This window comes from Humulus lupulus, chromosome 1 (assembly GCF_963169125.1).
Source record: "Humulus lupulus chromosome 1, drHumLupu1.1, whole genome shotgun sequence".
Lineage (NCBI taxonomy): Eukaryota > Viridiplantae > Streptophyta > Magnoliopsida > Rosales > Cannabaceae > Humulus > Humulus lupulus.
Window position 1 is genome coordinate 301,931,620 of NC_084793.1, and position 23,749 is coordinate 301,955,368.

General features: G+C 30.9%; 1 protein-coding gene across 2 annotated transcripts; it reads right to left on the reverse strand.

The window, feature by feature from the left end:
* Nucleotides 1-12,707: 12,707 nt before the first annotated feature.
* Nucleotides 12,708-14,239, reverse strand: LOC133812572 (uncharacterized). Of its 2 annotated transcripts, none has more exons than XM_062246345.1 (2): nt 14,074-14,239; nt 12,708-13,631 (listed from the first exon to the last, which is right to left on the reverse strand). In XM_062246345.1, the coding sequence occupies exon 2, from the start codon at nt 13,594-13,596 to the stop codon at nt 12,919-12,921; it is 678 nt and encodes a 225-aa protein (XP_062102329.1). In that variant the 5' UTR covers nt 13,597-13,631; nt 14,074-14,239; the 3' UTR covers nt 12,708-12,918. The 2 variants fall into 2 exon arrangements, with proteins under 2 accessions (XP_062102329.1, XP_062102330.1); XM_062246346.1 differs by having other exon boundaries at nt 14,081-14,232.
* Between the last annotated feature and the right edge of the window lie 9,510 nt (nt 14,240-23,749).

The following is a 23,749-nucleotide window of genomic DNA, read 5'->3' on the forward strand; positions in this document are numbered from 1 at the left end:
TAACATAAAATTCTGAAATAAAACATAAAACTAATAAAAAATCAAAACTCTTATTCTCTAAAATAAAAGAATCAAAACCGTAAATCCTTCTTCTTATTCTTTGTAGGTACCTAGCCACAAGATCTGAAGTCGAAGATGGAGGTGATGAAGTGGGGGGAGTTGGGGTTGCGATGAGGTTTAAGATTTGAGGCTAGTTGGGGTGTGACCAATCTGGGCAATGGACGGGGTATCTCGGTAGCTTCACGATGAGCATAGCGTTTGTTTGAGGTTTGAGATTTGAGGCTGGTCGAGGAGTCACGAATTTGGGCAATGGGAGTAGAGGGTTGGGTTGAGGGTTGATATCTGGGGTATGATCCCTAGATCTGGGCAATGGAGGAGGGGATCTCGACTGCTTTATGTCAACTTTGAGATAACGACTTTAATCTAAGGCGAGTTTTAAGCAACTTCAATCTGAAGCTTTGAGGGACAACAACTATTATCTCAAGCGAATCTATTTTTTTCTACTAAGAATCATTAATCTTATTTAATAATTGAATTGAAACTTTGCTAGATGATAGTTTACACATTTAATTTTTTGTAGATTTAATTTTTAGGTGTAGACATTTTTATGGGTGAATTAATTTACATATTAGTAGTTATAAGCATTTTGTTCTTGGTGTTCTTCTTTGTGTTCTTGTTGTTCTTCTTGTGTTTAGGAGTTTCAAGTTATAATTTTTTTTTGAACAGAAGAATAAGAGATTTGAAAATTTTAGGGATATGATTTTTATTTTAGGGTAGAGATTAAGTTTCACTTTTTTTGTTATTCATTTTTTATTTTTATTTTTTAATGTTTTAAATTAAAAATTAAACCATCTAAATTTAATTTTAATTTTTAATATTTAAAATTAATTTAATATAATTTTAAAAATCAATTAATATTTAATAATTCATTAATTTCTATTTCTTCAAATTTTCTCTACTTACTTTCTCACTTCTTATTTTTTATCATTTTTTTTCAAATTATTTTATCTCATTATTTATTACAAACTTTTAAAATATTTTTCTCTTTGTAAATATATTTGTTAATATTTTATTTAAGATTTTAAAAAAATAAAACTAAAAAATAGTTTTTAGAAAACATTAACCAAACATCTCTTGTTTTTTGAAAACTACAAAAACAGTTTTTTATTCTCATTTCTGATAACACAACTTTGAAAACAAAAAACAGAAAACAATGCAAACAGGCCCTAAGTTTCACTTTTTTTTGTTATTCATTTTTTATTTTTATTTTTTAATGTTTTAAATTAAAAATTAAACCATCTAAATTTAATTTTAATTTTTAATATTTAAAATTAATTTAATATAATTTTAAAAATCAATTAATATTTAATAATTCATTAAATTATTAAATTTGAGAGTATTTTGGTCATATTGAAACACATTGTCTAAATTATCATTTAACAAAATAAAAAATCCAATTATTAACTTTTCCAAAACACAGTGTCCAAAATGATATTTATCATTCTTGTAATATTTTGCTTAAATATTCACTTACACTCCTGTAATTTCAAAAAAATTAAATTACATCCTATGTTTTAATTTGTTTAAATACCTACATATACTAGCTTCCTTTATATCTACTTGATTTTTCTTTTTAATAAAATTTTAAACACAAGGACTATATCGGTGGTCCCTTTTCAAGAGAACAAGAGAAATACCCAATATATAATTTCATACTTAAAATTGCAAAAGTATAAATAAGTATTAAGTATATCTGTTGCCTTTTTAATAATTAGTAACAATATATAGTCCAACACCACCATCTATGTTATGTAATGTAAGTATATATATCTTTACAAGTTTGAATTAAAATAGATATATACTCAAAACTTTTTAACTATAATTATTTGATGACTTGTCTCATATTTGCATTATGACATATACCCCATTATTTAAAAAACAATAGCTCTAAAGTTCTTTTTCACTTTTTGAGCTAATAATATATAGTGAGGAAAATAAGTCCCTATTGCCTTTATATTCCGTCGACTTTCTTGTTCCAGATATTTTTCGAAACATTTAATGCGAAACCCCAAGCCAAATTATTGGTAATTAGTTCGTGTGGCCTGTTGAGTTGAGTGAGGTTATAAGGACAATTCGGTCATTTTGTTACACAAAAATGTGTGTGAATTGATTTAGATATATCGAGTCCACTGCTTTTGCTTGCACTTTAATAACCTCCAAACAATTCGGTCATTTTGTTACACAAAAATGTGTGTGAATTGATTTAAATATATCAAGTCCACTGCTTTTGCTTGCACTTTAAATAACCTCCAAAAGAAGCTACAGTAAGTAGCCAATATAAATGCTTTGCCACGTAAGCTAAGAAATGGTACCCCATAGCTTCCCACCTGGGTTGACTGAAACTTAACTCGTTTCTGAAAATAGAAATAGACAGCTAGCCAAACCCTAAACCAAAACTCTAAGCAAACAATTACTTCAAAAAAAAATTGGAAATTGTGGTTTTCTTGTCATTTTTCAAATATTAATGATATGTACACCTAAAATATATATTTAAATATTATAGATAATAATATTACTTTTAAAATAGTAAATCTCAATTTAAATAAATATGACTAGTTAAAAAAATTGTCGCGTGATTGTTAGGGATGCACATTTGAGGCACCGCGGGGACCCGCCCCTAATGGGGCAAGGAATTCCCATCTAAAGAACGGAGTGGAGATGAAGATAATTTTCAATCATCGAATGTTAAATGGAGTGGGGGCAAAGATGACACTCCCGATCTCGACATGGCCATGTTTAAAATTTTATATATTTTTGTAATATTTTATATATTTATTTATGTGTTATTCTAGTATATTAGTAAGTTTTTTAATATTTTAAATTTTTTTTGGGATAATATTTAGTATTTAAAATTATAAATATCGTACAATATTTTAATTTATGATTTTTTATTTTAAAATTTTAATTTTTAAATAAATGAGTTCTTCATGTAGATTCCTATCTCTAATAGGGGATTCCCGCCCCACACTCGATGGGGAATAAACAAGAATGGGGCGAGGACGTGAATTAAAATTATAAATAAAGATAGGAACGAGGAAGATAGCACTCCCCGCCAACTCTCCACCCTATGTGTATCACTAGTCACTATAAATATTGAACATATTTATTTAAAGTCATCTCACATATTTAATCGAAATTTGTCCTGCGTGGCTGTAGTTTAATTAGTCCTATCACATAATTTATCTCATATAAATATATATTTGAAAAATCATATAAACATATATTATTAAAGACTTGAAAATTCAAGTCACGTTAAAGAGTACTATGTACTAAGTAGTAAAAATATAGTACTAGCTAGTACTACTACAGGGAAGTTTAATAAATGGGTTTCATTTACAACCTTTGTGGAGTTAAATGTAATTATTTCTAGTATAATCTTGGATGTCTCATTAATCAATATACAATTTGTCTGTATATGCATTTAAATTAAATCTTATATATATAATTGCCAGTTGGAGTCAAATATCATTAGAGCAAGTGCAATGTAAGTGTGTACACGAGAAAAATTAAACATTACGTTTTTTTCTTTTCCATATATTATCTAAACAGATTGATTGTAATATATATATTTATATAATATATATATATATTTACAGAAGTGTTGGAGAAAATTATATAATTACAGGGTCGAAGTGTCTTTAAATAGAAGTATCGATTATCTGAATTTATGGGTGAATATAAATGTAAATACATGCACATACACATACACATACACATACACATACTTTGTATGTATAAATGTACAAGCTAGCTAGCTAGCTCATGAAACGATGATGTCTTTCAAAATGGATATACATATATAGTAACATAATTCATTAATTATATCCCATAATAATTCATAAAGTAGCTAAAAACTACAATATATAGTAGATAAATAGATATCATTGAATGGCATGTGAAGTTCACATGCTCTTCCATAAGTATAAAACTTTTAAATAAAAACAAATCAATAAATATATATATCATTGAATGGCATATATATTCTCTGTATATATTTATATATATGATTAATTTTTTCAAGCTTTCTTATTGTGTGAACGGAACTGAGCTAACCATGTGCCACATGACACACTGGCAAAGTAGTTCATTTATGCCAATTATGACGAGGTTGATTCACCTATTCTATTAGCTTCCTAGTTCCTTCCACACTTTCTTTTTATTCTTAAATTTCTATTTATTATAAATATATATATGGGGCAGTGCAGCATATTTGTATTTCGGCACTTAATAATATTTTTTTTAAGTATACATTGTAGTTTTACAGATTCTTTATAAATTTAGAATAATTTATTATACTAAAAATAAGTTAAATTTTACATGTGCATATAAAAAATAAACACGCATGTAACAAATTATTTAATTTTATTTTTGGCATTATAAATTATTTCAAATTTCTTAAAAACTTAGAACTTAAATGAGTACATTATACACAGTGCTAAAAAGAAATTATATAAGTGTCGAAACAATGAAAATTCGGCACCGAAATGGTGCCTATATATATATATATCCATCTATCACATTCATATTTTTGAGTTTCTCTTTTTGTCTTCACTGTTTATCTACATTTTTTACTTGGGGGATCGATGTGATTGTATTGTGTACAGTACAATTTTTATATTTCATACATTGAAACTCATCAATAATATTTTATTTTAAATGCTTTGATGGAGAGTGTCACCGACACCAAATAATATTGTGGGGGCAAAGAGTGACCCAAAAGTCAGCTTAGTGAAATGAAATAAGGCGACGGTGAGTTCTCCTTGTCCGAAACTTTGTCGTTTTGTAAACTCATTTAAACTTATATATATTTATCCACATGCTACGTACGTAAGTTATAATAATAATACTATTGATGATGATAAGAGCGAAAAAATGTTATTTGCAGCGTTTGAAACGCGTTTCAAATAATTAGGTGATGACCCACGAAATTAAATAAATAAACTCTATCATCAGCTTCACTAATTAATTAAGTTTATCCGGGTCTCAATCAAACACTTGAACTCTATCATATAATTTATGAAATAATTAACACTGTTCTTCTTTTCTTCTGTGGACATGCTTAATTCTTCTGTCTCTATTGTGATGACATTTTGCTCCGATAAGTCATCGCAATAGATTTGTTAAGACAATTTTTTGCTCTATTGCGACGATTTTTCTCAATACAATAATTTTTTTTATAGTGTTTACCATTAAGCTATTATATATATAGTATTAAATATAAACTGTTTACTTATCTGTGTACATAAAGTGAGTTTCATGGTATGTGGATTAATTGAAAGTTCCACGTTTGAATGTTCATTAATGTGACATTTACTCAGGTCAGGGCCTACACCTTTCATATCGGCAGTTTGAATATTCATGACATATTAAAAACTTGTAGAAATTTGGGGTTAATATATTACTTATTATAATGACTTGGTAGCTTTTTTTTTCTTTTTTGGTGACATGTGGTAGAGTGTCGGTACCATTTATTATTAAAATCTTATATATAAATATATATATATATATATAATGTAAATTGTAAGTGCTTTTTTTTCTTTCTTTTGCTGTGACTTTTTTTCGTAAACATCAAAGTCATGATCAGTAAATATAAGTAGTGAATGTTTGGTCAAAATATATGTAAAATGTGTTCAAATATGGTTGGCGTACGTTCTAGTCTATAGCTTCATGTTTTTCCATTCGTACGTACTTTCAACAAGAGCACCTAATTATTAATTACGAATAATTAATATGGAATGTCACCAAATTGATATTTCTGTTTATAATCCACTATTTCGATCAAATAATACCAAAAAAAAAAAGAATAATTAGGCCATTACAACTGATCGAGTAGATAATAGTGTAAATATTTTTTGATTAAACGTGGCAAGCATGCCATGAACATAGCTCAGCTATATATATATATATATATAGTTACATAAATATTGCATGAGAAGGTTGTTAAATATCTAACGTTTTTTGGGAGTTGCATACATTAAAGAAACCAAACTACTCTGCCGAATCAATTAGCGAAAAACCGGACTAGGATCATTGGAATTTTGGAACTTGAGAAAAAACCGTACAAATTGCCTAACACAACAAAAAAAGTTGAGTGGTAATCTAACAAATTAAATCGTGAATGAAGAAATAACCTAGCAAAGTTCCAAAAAGCTTTTAAAGACTTTTATGTATGGATATATATATATATATATATTAATATTCAAGAATCTTCAATATATAATAGTCAATGAGTTAAGAGTCAAAGTAGTGACCAACATATATTGCTGGTATGGTACATATATCTTCCTTCGATCGGCTAAAGAACAAAGTAATGCTGCCAAACTTCTACCAATTGATATTAATTTAAGCACAATAATCAATAATGTAAATATAAACACCTATACAATATTAAGAAACTAAAAAGTCAATAATAATTAATGAAATTCTATCTCCAAAAAATTAAGATTTTATGGCTTCAAACTGAAATCAATATCGAATATTTAAAGTAACCTAGTTTCCATGGGATCAGTATATATATTGACTATATATTAGAATGTAATACAAGTTGTATAGAAACTTTCATTTTATTGTTTTTAAAGAAATAATAAAATACTAGTGTAAGGAAAAAACACAGAAACTTAGCTAGCTTTCTAACAAAGAAAAAGAAAAAAAGAAGAAAAAAAACTTTATATCATAAATGTGCTAGCTAGTCTTCAGAGTTTTGACCCCAATTTTATTGGCCAGCCAGAAAAGCTAACAAGATGTGATATTTGTGCCCTTTTTTTTTTACATAATAATTTATTTTTCTTTTTAATATTTGTAATTTTTTAAAGTGGGGTTGTGTAAAAAAATTTGCAACCTGCTCGAACCCAAATAAACCTCCCAAATTAATCCGAAAAAATCGAAAAAAAAATGTAACTCGAAAAACCTGAGGTAAATTTAACCCACCCGATCTGTGAATTGGGCGGGTTGAAAAATAGGTCCAACCTGCCTAATTAAAACCGACCCGCCCAATGAAACTTTATTTTTAAAAAATATGTTTTTGGACTTTAAGCTTTAATAGTTTCTTTTTTATTTTAAGAATAAATGTTTGTTTAGTACTTTAATGTTGATTTAATTAATATTTTAAATGCTACAAAAAATTTTGAAATCTTGAAGCTTGATATATAACAATTGCACTAACAATATATTATTAAAAAAAATTATAATGGTTTGGGTGGGTTAACCCGACCAATCCACTTAAACTGTTGGACGGATTAAAAAAAATTCTGATAAAACCGATTTAAAATTCTTATAACCTACCCAACCGCTCAATGCAGAGCCCATATTTTAAAGTGATGAAAGTAAAGTATCTAATTATTAAATGTGCAATCATATGTTATAAATTAAATGATGAGTGAAGCGTTACTTCACCCCTGGCATACACTTGCCCATACTTCGCATGCTCAAACTCAAAATAAAAAATGGATAACCAAATTTATATATATATATGACATTTATTTCATTATATAGATAATTTTTTTTTTTAAGGGAATATATATATATATATAGTTGTTCACTGACCAAATCATTCGTCTAGGGAAGCAGTGCCGATATTCTATGTAAAATATGCAGTGAATTTAATTATATAACAAATGAATAAGATATTAATTATTATATAAAAAATGTCCCTTAAAAAAATTTATAAAAGAAGCACGGTAGTTTTGTTAGGGAGCTCAAAATTATCTATTAATAGAAAAGTTAGATAATTTTACTGACAAAAAGAAGAGTAGTTATGTTTTTTAACATTAAAATTTTTCGATCTGCACGATTCAATTCTGATGAAAACATCAAAAACCCAGTTTATTTTAATTGTACATGAGAATGACGTCTGTATATATAAATAAATGGTAGCTTCTTAGGTATAGGAGTATTACTTTTGTCTTTATTGGAAACAAAATTTCTATTTTCGGTATTTATAAAAGTTATAAGTTAATTTTTTTTTATGATAGATTACATAATAATTATAATAGTCGTCTCACTAATTTTAAAAAAATTCATAATAGTATACAGTGTCAAAATCAGAGTTTAAATAATTTGTTTTCCATGCATATAAAAAAAATTAAGTACATGTGCAATTAACTATTTTTGTACTGTAAATTATTTAGAATTTTATTAAAATTGACAAGATACTTGTTATAACTATAATGTACGTCATCATGAAGAAGAAAAAAGATAGATTATAATTTCTCCATGCGTGAAACATAGAAAATACGAAAGTAATAAATATATATATATATATTGCGTGTGTGAATTACACGATCACTACTGAATATTAACAAATTAATTGACAAATGAGCTATATATATTATAAGATCAAATAAACAAATTCCAGAAGAAAAAAAATGCATGATTTACACAAAAGCCTATGCTTTCTATATATATATACAACGTTCTTCATCATGGTACAATTAGAACAATAGTTTCCTTTTTTCATAAACGATTCCTGTTTAATTTAGATCATTGCAAACCGAATATTCCAAAAATAATCGTTACTAATAATGCATAAATAGTTTTATAGCAAGATTGGCTCCATTCCACTTGGGCCTATGTTGCTACCTTAGTTTGATCCAAAACCCAAATAAAACACTAAATATATAAATGATGAGTAACGATGTGTGCACCTAAATATTACATAAATTAACACGACAGTTTTATTTAACCATCATATCAGGTAAGACGTGCTGTTTTAAATAACAATATCACGTTAGTTGGTGTAAAATTTTTATATATATTTTTAGTGCACATATCATTACTCATAAATTATCAGTTTCACTTATTGATATGTGATCATTTCATCTTATTTAACTAGTATTTGATGTTTTTCTTATTAATATTATTATTATTTCTCTCTTTTCTGATTTTTACGTTTCTAATCTCTTTTCTTTTTTATCGTTGGTCCCATTAGCTTGTCACTCACACTCAGTTTGCGATTGAAAATGATATATATCCAACCAAGGAAGAAAAAAAAAAGCACATTCACCGGATGGCAACTTGTAGACATAAGGGCAAGATAATCCTATTACATTATTCCATTCTATTAATTTCTATTTATAATTTTTTTTTGACAAAACTATTTATACTCTTTTCATATTACTCTATTGTATAAAACGGGTAAAATACAGTATTATTTTGGGAAATTCACCCTTTTTACTAAAAAATATATTATATATTACATTTTATAATCATCAATTAAAATAAAATATATTAATTTATTTATGGGTAAATACTTATTTAGAACTCTGTGTTTTATCAAAATACACACTCGTTACCTTATGTCTATAATAATGATCATTTGGTACCATCTGTTTGCAATTTGTACTTGTTTGGTACCCTCCCAAAATCTGGTCTACCAAAATTTTAAATATATATGACTATATCACCCTTCATTTCAATGATTTATTTTATTTTATTTTGTTTTTGTTATTTTAAAATAATTTAAATATCTTTTCTAAATTAATAAGACAATTTTTTTTTTATAAATTAATCAATTAAAAATTTTAAAAATTAAAAAAAAATTAAATCTAACTCCTAAACTTAAACCCAAAAATTAAATCAACACCCTAAATTTAAAAGCCAAAATTTAAACAGAATTCAAACAAAACAGTTTAATTGAAGCTTTAAAATATTATTAGGTTTTTAGATTACTTTAATTAATTTATAAATATTGCTTTAGTTTTTTTTTAAATAAAACTTATATTTAGAATTAAAAATATTTATGTTTATTTAACCAATTAAAATAATTTATCAAATATTTTTATTTTTAAATTAATTAATTAATATTTATTTTTAATTACTTTTTCATTAATTAATTTATAAAACCTTTTTTTCTTTTATTAATTTCAAAAATATTTTAATTTTTTTAAAGAACAGAAACAAAAGAAGATCATATAAATCATTAAAATGAGGGGCAATATGGTCATATTTGAAATATGTATTGACCAAATTCCAGCGGAGGGTACCAAAGGAGTACGAATTGCAAGTAAAGGGTACCGAATGATCATTATTATAAACATAAGGTATCAAGTGTGTATTTTGATAAAAGTTAGGGTACAAAATGAGTATTTACCCATTTTTTTATAATAATTATATATTTTGTCATATTGAAATCAGATATAAAGTTAGGATTAAAGGGTCACAAAGTATAAAACAAGAACACTCTCACAACCTTAAGTGTAGAGTAGTGGAAATCACCAACTTGAAAGGTTTAAGTCATTTGTTCAAAATCTTATTTCCTCGTATTCTCTAATCTCTAAGGGAACTCTCAAATGGAAATAACTCTATAGATAGAAATTGTGTGTCATACAAGTGAGCACTAAGCTCATATTTATAGAGTTTTGAGACACTCTTTGAATTTCAAATTCCACTAACCCCATTGGCTGTTACCAATGTTAAATTGCGTGTTTATAGAATTAAAGGAAAAATTTAGGAGTTACTTGATATTCCAAATGTTCAAATTGTTGAAAATGCAAAAATGAGATTTAGCTGTCACCACCCAGACCGCGCCCTAGAGCATTTGTAATCTCTCAATTTTTGTACTTTGCCACAAAAATGTCCAAATTCTTTGTTTTTTGATTTTGTAACTTCCATACACCTAATGTTAGTCAAAATCATATCTCAAACAACCATATAACATAATAGCTCATGAAATTCAATTTAGAAATGTGTAACTATCAATTTACACATTATTAGGTGATCTTTAGGAAGTTACAAATGATTATTGATTTTGTATGATATGTAACTCACAAAAGTATATTATAAATTTGGACACATACATTTGTCTCATTTATTTGTAACCCTTGTGTTATTTTAATCTAATATAATAATATAACACATATTCATCATTCATCGAAAAAGTCTTATGATCCCACCCACCATTAAAAAAAATTATAACTATAAGAAAATAGATAAATTTATAAAAATTCATGCAAATCATAAAAGAAAAAAAATTAAAAATACAATTGAGAAAAATAATTATGAAAATACCTGTATTCTTTTAACAAAAATACGAAATAGCAAACCCGTCAATACAAACAGACAATTTTGTAACTAATTATATAATAATAATTACATAAAGGATTTTCAGGAAAAAAAAATACATAAAGACATTTTTGTAAATAACATTTACAAACTAATTTGTAACTTAAAAAATACATTTTTTTTTAGCAAAATTATTTTTGTAAGTAACATTTACCGATATAATTTTGAATTTTATTACATTTTTGTAGCTAAAGTTTACAGAAATACTAAATTGTATAAAACAAAAAAAAAAATTAAGTCTACAAAAATAACAGATCAGCAAAGTGAGACGATGGGATTTGGTAGTTGGAGTTTTGACAGCCAGAGAACTTTGTTTATGTTATAATTTCAAAAAACATGTGTCTAATTTATATATTTAATAAGAAAGGTATTAAATAAATTAAAGGTCGTAGGAGTATAAAAATCTGCATGAGAAATGAACAACCTTTTTTAGTGGCCGTGGTTGGGCCCTTACCTTGGTACTCGAATTGGGTCTATTTATGTTAGGCCCATTGGGTCGCAGTTCACAATTCTCGAATTGGACTTATTTATATTAGGCCCATTGGGTCATAGTTCACAATACTTGAATGGAATGTTAGACCCATTGAGCTGCAGTTCACAATACTCGAATTGTTCTATGTTAGGCCCATTGGGTCTCAGTTCACAACGGTTTTTTTGCTTTCCCTTGCCGTCATCACACCTAAACTAGTGAGTGACACAATTTAGAGGTTAAAATCGAGTTGTTCTACTTTTACCATACAAATCATTTTAGGAATATAATTTGAACTTTTCCCTTTGTCTAATCCCACAATTATTTTCCTACGTTCTGACTCTTTTTTTATCATAATTAACTCAAAACACTAATACTCTAGCGTGCAAAGTGTACAATAAGAGAGACAAGAAAATAATATGTGTCGGTGCAAATATTATAATACTTTAACCAAAAAGAAATATTTTAAGCTAATCACTAGATTAGATGGTACAACGATCACATCCATTGGTGTCTCTGTCAATGAAGGAAGATCCTAAACTTTACCAAAGAAGAAAAGTTCAACAAAATCCAGCCCAAAAAGTAGTAGGAATACTTGGAATAAAGAACTTGCTAAGACAAATATGATATCTTCATCTTACTTTTTGCTAATATAATAATGTCTTGAAAGGTTAGCTAGCTACCAACATCGACGATATGTGACACTTTACTTATCTTACCAAGCAAAATGGTGGCCCAAGATGACTCTATCAGTCATCACTTGGATTCCTCAATAATAAGTCAACAACATCTTCATTTGAACCAAACTTAGACTCGTTTAGGCAGGCCTTGTACGGCCATCCATTAGGGAAAGATAGAACTTAATCAGATATCAGAATAATCCATCATATCATTCTTCTTCTCGCAAATTCGAGACTCCAAAGATCCCATAAGCTAAAGAATCAAGCGTTTCTCTTCTTACTATCTGCAATTTTTTTAACTAAAGGTAGTTTGGGCTTGAACTTTTCTTTCTTTTGTTTCCAACAAAGGTGTCGAAAGTAATTATGATGTGAAATGACAACTGCACAAGATCAAACTTGACATTTGAAAAGCTAATGCAATTGGGTGCAAAAGAGAGAAATTTTGCAAAAACATTTATTATAAAAACACAGGTTCCTTGCATATACTCATGACACAATTGGCAACAAGAAAAATCAACACATAAACGTATTAGAGGCAAGGGAGATTAACCACAAAACTAATGTATTTACACATAGAAAATTGAGAATTCTAAGTACCATATATCACCATGGATTTTGAGTCTTTGACTCTCTACAAAGCAGACTGTGGCTTTACCAACAAATGAGTGCAAGGATCACAAATACTCCAACCACCATAAGAAGGTTCTTCAAGACATTATCAGCCTGCACCCCTCGACTAGCTGGCTGGGGGAAGCCATGAGCATGGCCACCATGAAAGGAATGGAATCCATAAGGAAAACCAGAAGTTGTGCCATAGACAGTAGCATCAGGGAAACCATGAAAGTGTATGTTAAACAATGATGGTATCAGCCCACTAAAGGCAGTGGCAAAAGTGAAGTTTCCCATTCTTGCAGTTGCCATTGGGACAAACCCTCCCATAAATCCAAACCCGTGATTGGTAAATTGATTTGCATCTGGTGGAGGAGCGGTTGGAGGTCGCTGGCCGGCCGGGCGATGAGGAATATCCATACCCGAATAAGATTTCGATCTTGGGTCGGACTGAGTTTTGCCACGGCCATAGAGGGGCACCAACTTTTCCTCTTGTATGAGAGCCTTACAAACAGGGCATTCCTGTGAATGTGAGTGATGGTGAAGCCATTTGTATAGACAAGGCCAGCAAAAGAGGTGACCACAAAGAGTAACAATAGGGTCTTGAGCTAATTCGAAGCAAATATTGCATTCGAAATCACCCGCGTCATTGGCACCATTGCCCGAGCATGAAGGGCTTTGAGGTGGAACACTAGTTGATTCTCCAAACCCACCTTCCATCTCTAATTTCCCTCAAACCTTTCAAAACCAATTACCTGAAATTCATACAAACCACAATCATTACACAAAAATATATAACTGCACATACCCAAAATAAACAAAAACCCTAAATTGTAAAGATCAATAATTAGGGAATAAAAATTACCAGAAAATGAAATTTGGATCACAAAATCAAAAAGGAACAATACAAATCTAACGAATCACAAATCTTTCAAATCAAATCCAAAATAAAAAACACTCCAACCACCCCAACAAAAAAGAAAAAAAAAATCACATCAACTTGAAAATAATGAGGCATTTCAATATAAATATCAAGAAATCCATTAAATCAAGTAGCGGGAACAAAAACTGCTTCAGAATCAAATGCATAATCAATACGTTCACACATATATATACATAAGATTGTAACCAAAAATTTAAAAACAAATCAGCACGATTTGACAATTAAAAAAGAAACAAGAAGAAGGAGAGACATACCACGTACCAATTGAACAAATCTGCGGTGTATGGGAATTGAAATTGAAGATCCAAAAGGAAATTTTGAAGAGAAAAGACTCAAAACTTATGTGTGGAAGTTTCCAGGTTATTCTGGTATTGTGATTGTTTTTTGTTAATATTAATAAACAACTTTTCACCAAGTCTCTCAAGGCTTAAGCAATGAAAATTATCAATATTATAGGGGTATATTTGAAATTCAAAGAATTTTGTTGTACTTCCACTAAGATGTTAACTTCATCGGACGGTGATTTCTCACCCCTCAACCATAAATCTCACGGTCTCGATAATCTTTTCTATAAGGGCCATCGATACCTTCTAACTCTTTTATGGGCCTCAAGAATATCGGCCCAATCATCCTCAAAATAAATAAAAACAAAAATAGTCGGTGAATAATTAAACTAAATTTATACGATGTATTATAATAATTTAAGTTATAAATTATTAAGTTTATATAGTTCATCATTTAATTTAGCATAAGAATGTGTTAAGATTAAGAATCCGAATTGAAAACATGATATTTTTATTTTTGTAATAATCCTCAAGCTACTCCCCGTTCATTCGAGAATCAACACTATAAAATTTTTATTTTTTATAATAGTGTCAACCTTTGTTTTTTAATATTGTAATTGTAGTATCAATTCATATACTTTCATCTTATATTTTGCTATGAATAATGATACGTGTCCCAAAATTATGCATCAAAATATTACACCAACTGACGTAACACTATTTTTTAAAACAGTAAGTCTTACTTAAAATAAATTTAATTAGTTAAATGAAACTGAAACGTCAATTAATGTATAATTTTTGTGTACGTATCATTACTCATTCGGCTATTTTATATAAACATATACAAAATGTCATCTTATTTGAAATAATGTTACCAATTGAGTTTGCATAAAATAAGTAATTATTAATTAAGTTGGACTAAGTGTATGTTTGAAATGATGGACACATAGGTGAATCGAGAGAGGTGGTGGGAGAGGTGAAATTGATATGTTTGGCAAAATATGATTGTGGGAAGGAAAGTAGAGGTAGAAGGATTAAGAATATTCATGATTAATTTCAAAATAAAAAATAATATCCATAAATAAATCAACAAAATAACACATGATAACTAAATTCAGAAGAAAGCTCATGTTAGAAGGGAGAACTCACTTTAGGGAAGAAAATTGACTAAAATTCATACTATAATAATAATAAGTACTTCACTATTGTAAGTCATTGCAATACAAATTATCATCTATTATATGTGAACATGGAGTTTATTCCAATTTCCACAGCAGATTGAATCTGACTTTATTGTGAAATATTATTATTAAATCATGCATAAATAAAGAAATGAAATAAAATATCATACATTTTAAGCCTACATCGACACACACATATGCATTTAATAAGCTTTCACTATCTATTCATGATTGATTCTATGAAAAATTAAAAACCAACTATGCACCAACTGACATTGATGCAACTATGCACACTCTTTCACTCCATCATCTTGATGAAAATTGGTACATGGATATCGGTGCCACCACACACATGATTGTCAATCAAGGTACTCTCTCGTCTTATTTTAATTTGAGCAAACATAATAACATTATTGTTGGTAATGGTCATACAATTCTGATTCTTGGTTACGGAAGTGCCTCACTAAACCCAAACAAATCCACATTTGAACCTTAAAAATGTGTTGCATACCCCTAAACTTATTAAAAACCTCATCACAGTTTGCAAATTTACAATAGTAATAATAAGAATAATTACTTATATTCTATCAGTAAAAACCTCATCTCAGTTTGCAAATTTAGAATAGTAATAATAAGAATAATTATATATATTCTATCAGTAAATAATATTCTCTGTTTATTTGATCACTAAGCATTAATTTTAATGTGTTGTTACAAGGTATTCCTTACAAAACAAGCTTCTTTGTTATCTTTCTTAGTTTGTTGATTGTAAACATAAAAAATTCTATCGGTTTCGGCTGAGTACACTTAGGTTCTAGTCTCTCTTTATTTAGGCCTTTTGAATTGGGTTATTTATAGAAAAATTGTAATCATCTCCTTGTTTAGATTTGAATTCTCTATTTGTAGTTAAATTTTATAATTGAGTAGTAAGATATCTAAATATGTATGTGCAAGAAAGATGTGTTTGAAAGAAAGGAATTGAATTTATTTAAAAGATTGATTTAGGTATAAAAAAAATGGAGTTATAGTATAAGATTGGAACAATAGATAAGAAGGTTGAAAATATTAAAGAGCATTTGTAAGGTGGATTTGAAATATAGAATGAGAGAATTGTAATTATAGCGGGTATTAGTAGGATGCACTTACGACATCAAGCATGTCCAAGGACGAAATGCACAACACTATCTTAAGGGAGCCTTGTGCATGGTTGACGTCATAATGCTTACGACATCTAAAATCTTTCAGGACAAAATTATTCTTCATCAATTTAATATAGAGATTCACTAATAAAAAAATGTTTCAATAAATTAATAATTTAAAAAGCAAGCATACAAAGAAATATATAGAAATGAATGAAGGTCTAATTTTTTCAAAAAACATTATAACTAATTAAAAAAGTATAACTTGTCACAAATACTGACTATTATCTTAAAGTTACTTGTCAATGAAATCATAATCACATGAAAATGAGATTGAGTTAAGATTTTGTTGATAAAAAAGATTCTGCAAAATATAATACGCAATTATCATTGGCATTAGAGTATTGTATTAGAAGGTTTCCATAAACCACCCTTTATTATTTATGGAAAATAAAATAAAAAATAACATCTATTATATAGTATTATTTTGAAATTTAGACCTAAAAACTTGGTTTGTATTAACATAACAACCAATGAGAAAAATATGTTTTCTACTAGTATGGTATCGTATTTTACTGCACAATCATATTATCTGTGAGAAAATATAATTGAAATTAAGTGGTTTTGTCAATAATGTGATTATGTTTTTTTTTCTTTTAACTTTATGCAATTCACTAAAATAATTGAGCAATAATAAGAAAATCTCTAAAGTAGTGGTGTTTTTAAGACAGTAATGAAAAATACATGATCTGAACTTGAAAAGTGATATTGTGCCCCCACATTACTAAATCCTTATTACGATTCACCAACAAGTCCAATTGATTTCACGTATGTCCCCCCCATTATTTGAAGGTCTAAACTTTTCTTTTTCGTGCTCACTAGCTCTACGGTTCACCCAACTTGAAAAGTTAATTAATTACAAATACTACTTCCAATAATTAAGTTAAAATAATAAGAAGATATTTGGGAAACTTAATGGTAGAATATTTGTAATTGTGTTTGTATATTTAATTACTTTTCATATTGTATATGATTCTATACAAGATTGCCTTTTCTTTATATTGTGATCTATTAAGTTGAAATAATTAAGATCCAAACTATTGAACATCAATTAAAAATATTTTTTGTTAATAATGATCTTGTTATTGGTTGTGTTATAATCAAAGCATTAAATACCTAACTACCTGATTTCAATCATTGCTTCGCTCAAAATTAACAAATAAATAAATTCAAGCATTCATTAAATTTTTTTTAATAATGTTGCTAACCTCAATCTCATAATTATTAATTTTTAGGAGAAAAATATCTATAATTACTTTGTCATTGAAAAAAAAAACCCTTAAATTACAATTCATTTATTGAAAAAAAATAGTAAAAAACCATGGTACACCAAATAACAAATAATGTTAGGGCCGTTTGTTTTGGGGTGTGGGTTAGCATTGGAATGTGATCTAGGAGTGGAGATTGCAGTAAAGTGAAACTCAAGTGGGAAAAATGATTCAGATTACTCATAAATATGTCTATGGGTTCCACAAAATATTAAAGTTTTCCTCCTTACTTACTGAATCAAACATTGGAAAGTTACAATTTCCCATTCCCCCTAAACAAACCCCCAAAACAAACGCTCCTTATAGTAATGATTTTCTTTAGGTGTTTTTTTTTTAAGGAACGTTCATGTTCATTAACTACCACCCAACAATGGGAACCACAAGGAGAAAGCGGCCATTGTGAACACAACAAATCCCCTCCAACCTAGCTCCTTTGGCCAATGTAGCCCCAATCGCACGACCAACATATCACTGTGCAATGCACTATGCTCCACAATTTTCTCTATTTTGGCCTTCTTCCAACCTTCCCTGTTGTGAAAAACAGCCACTACTACGATGCCTGCTACATTATTCTTGAACGAAGCATCAACAAATAAAGCCATATCCACAGGATCTACCACATCTAGCTCACTAATCATTGGTCTTGCTATAGGCTGGATCATTACATTATTCTCCTGAATTTTTTAGAATTCTTGGAATCTCTTTCTGATTTGCTCTATCATCACAGTTGGACAAGGTTTGCTTCCATGTCTTAAAGCAGCTATTCTAGCCTTCCATATTGTATCCACCACATAAGTCGAATAAATAATAATTTCTCTTTTCCCCATGATTTACTTTCTAGAAAAATAACTTAGAGAAAAAAAAACTTTGATGGAATGTCTATGAAATTGATCTATCAAAACACTAGCTGGATTAGCAAACCAAATTTCTCTGGCAAGGGGGCATTGACAAAACAAATGAACGAATTCTAGCTTGTTTTTTGTGGGCAAAGCTCCCGAAATTGTTCTCCACAAGATCATGCTCATCCTAGGATGACTTCCTGAATTCCAAATTGTAATGCCCTGGTTACCCCAGAATAGTTACGATGAACGGTAAACCGGAAATTTAACTCATTGCCTGAGTCCTTTGGTTAAAAAGGTGTTCTAAGTAGTATTAATAGGCTAAGGTGAAAACCGATAAAAAGGAAAGGATATGTTTTATTTGATGAATAAAACTATACTTGGGCCTACAATAACATTTACAAGTTATTTACAACTCAAAAAGTTCATTACTGCTTCAAAATTACAAACCCGCCGACCTAAGCGGCAAAAATAGGGTAAACCCCCTAGTTCCCCAGAGAACTCCTTGGCCGTGGTGGTCAAGCGGCCGCATATGTACACATCACCACCTAAGCTCTCCACTCAAGGCTGGGTGAGCTTTTCTTTCCCTTTACCTGCACCACATAGCACCCATGAGCCAAAGCCCAGCAAGAAAACACAGCATTGTATATAAACGATATCAAAGGATTATCATTATAATCACACATAGCTCATAGCTCTCAAACAGATGAGTGAATATCACTTGAGATTCTGGTAAACCATACTGAGTGACTGACAAGCGAGTCACTAATTTAAACAGAAGAGTGGCTGCTGGGTAAGCCACTAGCCTTAACAAATGAGAGACTGATGGGTAAGTCTCTAACTTAACAAATGAATGACTGATGGGTAAGTCACACAAGCGCTTATAATATTCATCGAACTTGAGGTCAGTCCGGCATTAATGCTCTTTGAGTCATCCAATGCAGATAGTCGATTAGATCCAATCTTTATTGGCTTGCGTGGAACACGCTAAGGCCGTCCTGACTAATAAGTCAACACTATGTGACCAGTGCTCAATACCACTGCCGAACCTGACTATTGAGTCACAGCTTTACAGTTGATACTAGCACCTTTGCCAAATCTGACTAATAAGTCAGTGCCATGCACAAGTGAGCAACATTTGCTAAGCATTCAATAATCAATCCATGTCCACATTTACACAATCAACATGCCTCATAAATAACCATGCATGTCACATATGGGGTGCAATTTTCTTACCTCTGATTTGAGCTAGAATGAACAAAAGAACGACCCTTAAGAACGATCAACCTTTAGATTCCCTTAGCGGTTACCTAATCAAAACCAATTAGAAACCATCAATAAAGTAAATCAATGAATGGTTCACAATCTAAACCACACTCCCAGGATCAATCCCTCACTCTCGGGACTCTCAAACTACTCAAAAGGGGCAAAGGAACCAACCCTCGAACCTTAAAAACCATCCTGAGCCCTAAAAACAACACACCCTGAAACTGACCTAGCGCCTAGGCGCTGCCCCAGAAACAGAGAGGGCTACTCTCTGCCCTGCATAGCGCTGGGGCGCTAGGACTGGCGCTGGGGCACAAGCTTTAGACCAGCTGCTACACTGATTTTCCCTCCTTGCGATTCCCCTTGAAACCAACCTTCCAAACCAATCCCAAACCTTACCAAAACATCAAATTCAACCCCTAAACCTCATCTACATCACCCCCTCACCAAAACCCAATCAAACATACACAAAAACTCCCCTTGATTCAAACTTTCCACACCAAAATCTATAGGCTGAAAACTAAAAGAAAAACAGAGTAACACCTGAAATTCATGGAAAATTCCTTACCTCCAGCTGGTTTTGAATCCTCCTTAGTAGATGAACTATGTCTATAACCTCCAAGCTTTGATTTCCTAGCTTGCTACTTCAATTTGGGACCAAAACTTCAAAGGGAGATAGGGAGAAGATGATGTACAGGAAGGAGAAGCTTGCTCTGTTTTTGTTCTATATGCTTCTACAGCCAACTTAAAACATATATAACCCAAGCCAAATGACCTTAATGCCCTTAGATCATTTAAAGCTTCTAAAGTCTCCCCAAGGGTAAAATCGTCATCTTTCACCTATTTCGTTAATCATAATTAACGCTTTCCAATTCCCGCTAATCTCAATATTCTCAAAGACCAATAATTCATATCTCATTACCCTTTAATGCCCGGTAACGTTCTAATCATTAAAATCACCCCGAGACTCACCCCAAGCCTCGAACTTAATCCCGTTATGACTAAACCACTACTTAATATTCAAATATCGTCTCATGCTGAATAGCTCGAACAAATCCACATTATAATGTGGCCTCAACAATATATCATCAACATAGATACAAATATTCAATTTACCCTCAACGGGCCAAATTACCATCACACCCCTGTAATTAAAAATATGGACTCACATGCATGCATCTAACATCATATTATAATATAATCCACATATACATGCATTTTATCAATTAATGGCATAATTAAACAAGTATGGCCCTCCCGGCCTACTAATCCCGCTATTAAACCACATCGGAGAATTTGGGGCATTACACAAATTCTCTGCCACATTGCTTCCTTGTCACAAAAACAGTTTCTTTGGTCCTATATATAAGTTGATTTTACACTAAATTGGCCATCCATTTTTGGTTTCCCATATGACCCAGTCTTCTTCTCCATTAGGCACAATATGTTTCGTAGCAATTCTGTCATCCATTTCAGCACCAAACAAATCAATTAGTACCGGCTCATTCCATTCTCTCAGATTGGGCATCAGCAGGTTCGCCACAGGTGATGATAGTTGCAAGTTTTCCATGAAAGATATGAATTCATTATACTCCATCCATGGTATCCATAGTTGTTTCATAAGTCGATCTTTATTCCAGACGAAATTATACTGCAACTTGCTTTCAAGACTATATTTGTTATAGACAAAATTCCTTTCCAAGTATGGGAATCACTTGTATTGGCTTTCACCCTCCAAAAGCTTTCATTCCTACAGTACTTTGATTTCAGAGCATTCACCCATGGCCTCTCTTGCTCCAAAGCAAATTTCCAAGCTAATTTTGAAAAAAGAGCACGATCAACATCCTCAAATCTCTGGAATCCCAAGCCTCCACTTCCCTTTGGTAGACATAATCTCCCAACCCCTCGTTGCTAGAAATCTGGTTTTGTCGATGTTCCCCGTCCACCAATACCTTCTTACTATTTTTTCCAGCTCTCTACATAATGTGATTGGGGCCTTGAGGGTCGACATAGTGTAGATTGGGATGTTTCTAGCTACGACATTGATCATTGTTTGTTTTCCAGCATACGAAAGGGTCTTCATCTACCACCCTTCCAATTTCCTCATCATTTATTCCCTAATCTTCTCATAATCTTGCATCTTCCTTCGTCGGAGCACAAAGGGATTATCCAAGTGTCTTTCATTCCCTTTTGTCTCCTCAACTTGCAGCTTGCTCAAAATTTCCTTCTTCACTGAGTTGTCTAGATTCCTTGAGAGAAGGACAGTAGATTTTGCCTTGCTACACTTCTGCCCCGACCAACTTTCTTAAGTCTCCAAACACTCATTTAGGATTGCTGCCTCTTCAACATTTTCCATTCCAAAAAGGATAGTATCATCCACAAACATGATATGAGTGATTGAGGGAGTCGTTGCTGCAATCTTGATTCTTTTTAAATTACCATTCACTTTTTGCCTAAGAATCAACTTTGACAATACTTCATTGCATAGAATTTTCTTCAACGGTGCTCCGTTTAGTAAAACTGGGATGGTGATCGTAGAGACACACCACAGAATCATCTTACAAAATTGGTTAGAGAAACCATTGGCTTTGAGTACTCTCAATAGGAATGACCAATCCATACGATGATAGGCCTTATGCATACCTACTTTGACTGCCATAAGCCCTCCTTTACCTTTTTTCCTTTTAATTCTATGGACAATTTCCTGAGTTAGAATTGATGCCTCTACGATCCATCTTCCTGTGAGGAAAGCTGCTTGCAATGGGGATATGAGCTTATCAATAATCACCCTTATTCTATTTGATAGGATTTTTGCTATGACTTTGTAAATAAAGTTATATAGGCTAATTGGTCTAAAAGTGTCAACTGTATCTGCATTCTCCTTCTTTGGGATCAAGCAAATATAAGTATAGTTGGGCTTTGGATCAAAGAACCACGTTCTGAAGAACTCTTGGACGCTATCAATGACATTCCTTGTTAAAATTAGTCAATATTAGGAATTGGTCTTATCTATACTAGTCAGCACGTTGTATTGTGCGTAGAATTAGGTGCCACTCATCACTAGAATATTCTATGACTATAACAAACTCTAAACAAGTCATTAGTATAGAGCCCATATAATTCTCTGTAATTTTTATTTATCAATGTATAAATAAAATTAAAAGGCTACCAGCATCTCTTGAGCTGGTCTTTTCATTCTTATTATTCTTTATTCAGTATTTTTAACTTGGTCCCAGAGCCACTTTTGGCCCACGCCATGGCTGAACAGCAACAAACTACCACTCCATCTTCGGACAGCTCCGGATCGGTACAACTGCTAGCACCTCATAACACACAAACAACAGCAGCAACGATAGTACATACTACCCCGAAAAATCATGCACTCACGTTGGCACCTTTCAGCAGTACACTAAGTCAGCTCTTTACACTGAAACTTGACAGAAACACTTTTTCTCTCTGGAAAACGATGGTGACAACAATCATTCGAGGTCACCGACTCGATGGATACCTTAATGGTTAGAAGGCTTGCCCACCAGAGTTCTTGGACTCAGGTACATCTAATCTTTCTACTTCAATCCCATCCATTAATCCTGAGTATAAGTATTGGTTGGTTCATGACCAATTACTAATGGGTTGGCTTTATGGCTCAATGACGGAGGAGATTGCCTCGGAGGTAATGGGATGCAGAAATTCAGCTTCTCTATGGACGACACTCGAAAATCTATACGGTGCACATTCGAAAGCTCACATGGACGAGTTGCGTACCAAATTTCAAACCACACGGAAAGGAACAATGCCGATGACAAACTATCTCAAGCAAAAACGTGAATGGGCTGATATGCTGGCTATAGCAGGAGATGCATACCCAGAGAGTCACTTGGTGGCCAATATTC

Coding starts and splice junctions, on each gene's coding strand:
- LOC133812572 (XM_062246345.1), bottom strand. CDS start 13,596: ATGGAAGGTGGGTTTGGAGAATCAACTAGTGTTCCACCTCAAAGCCCT.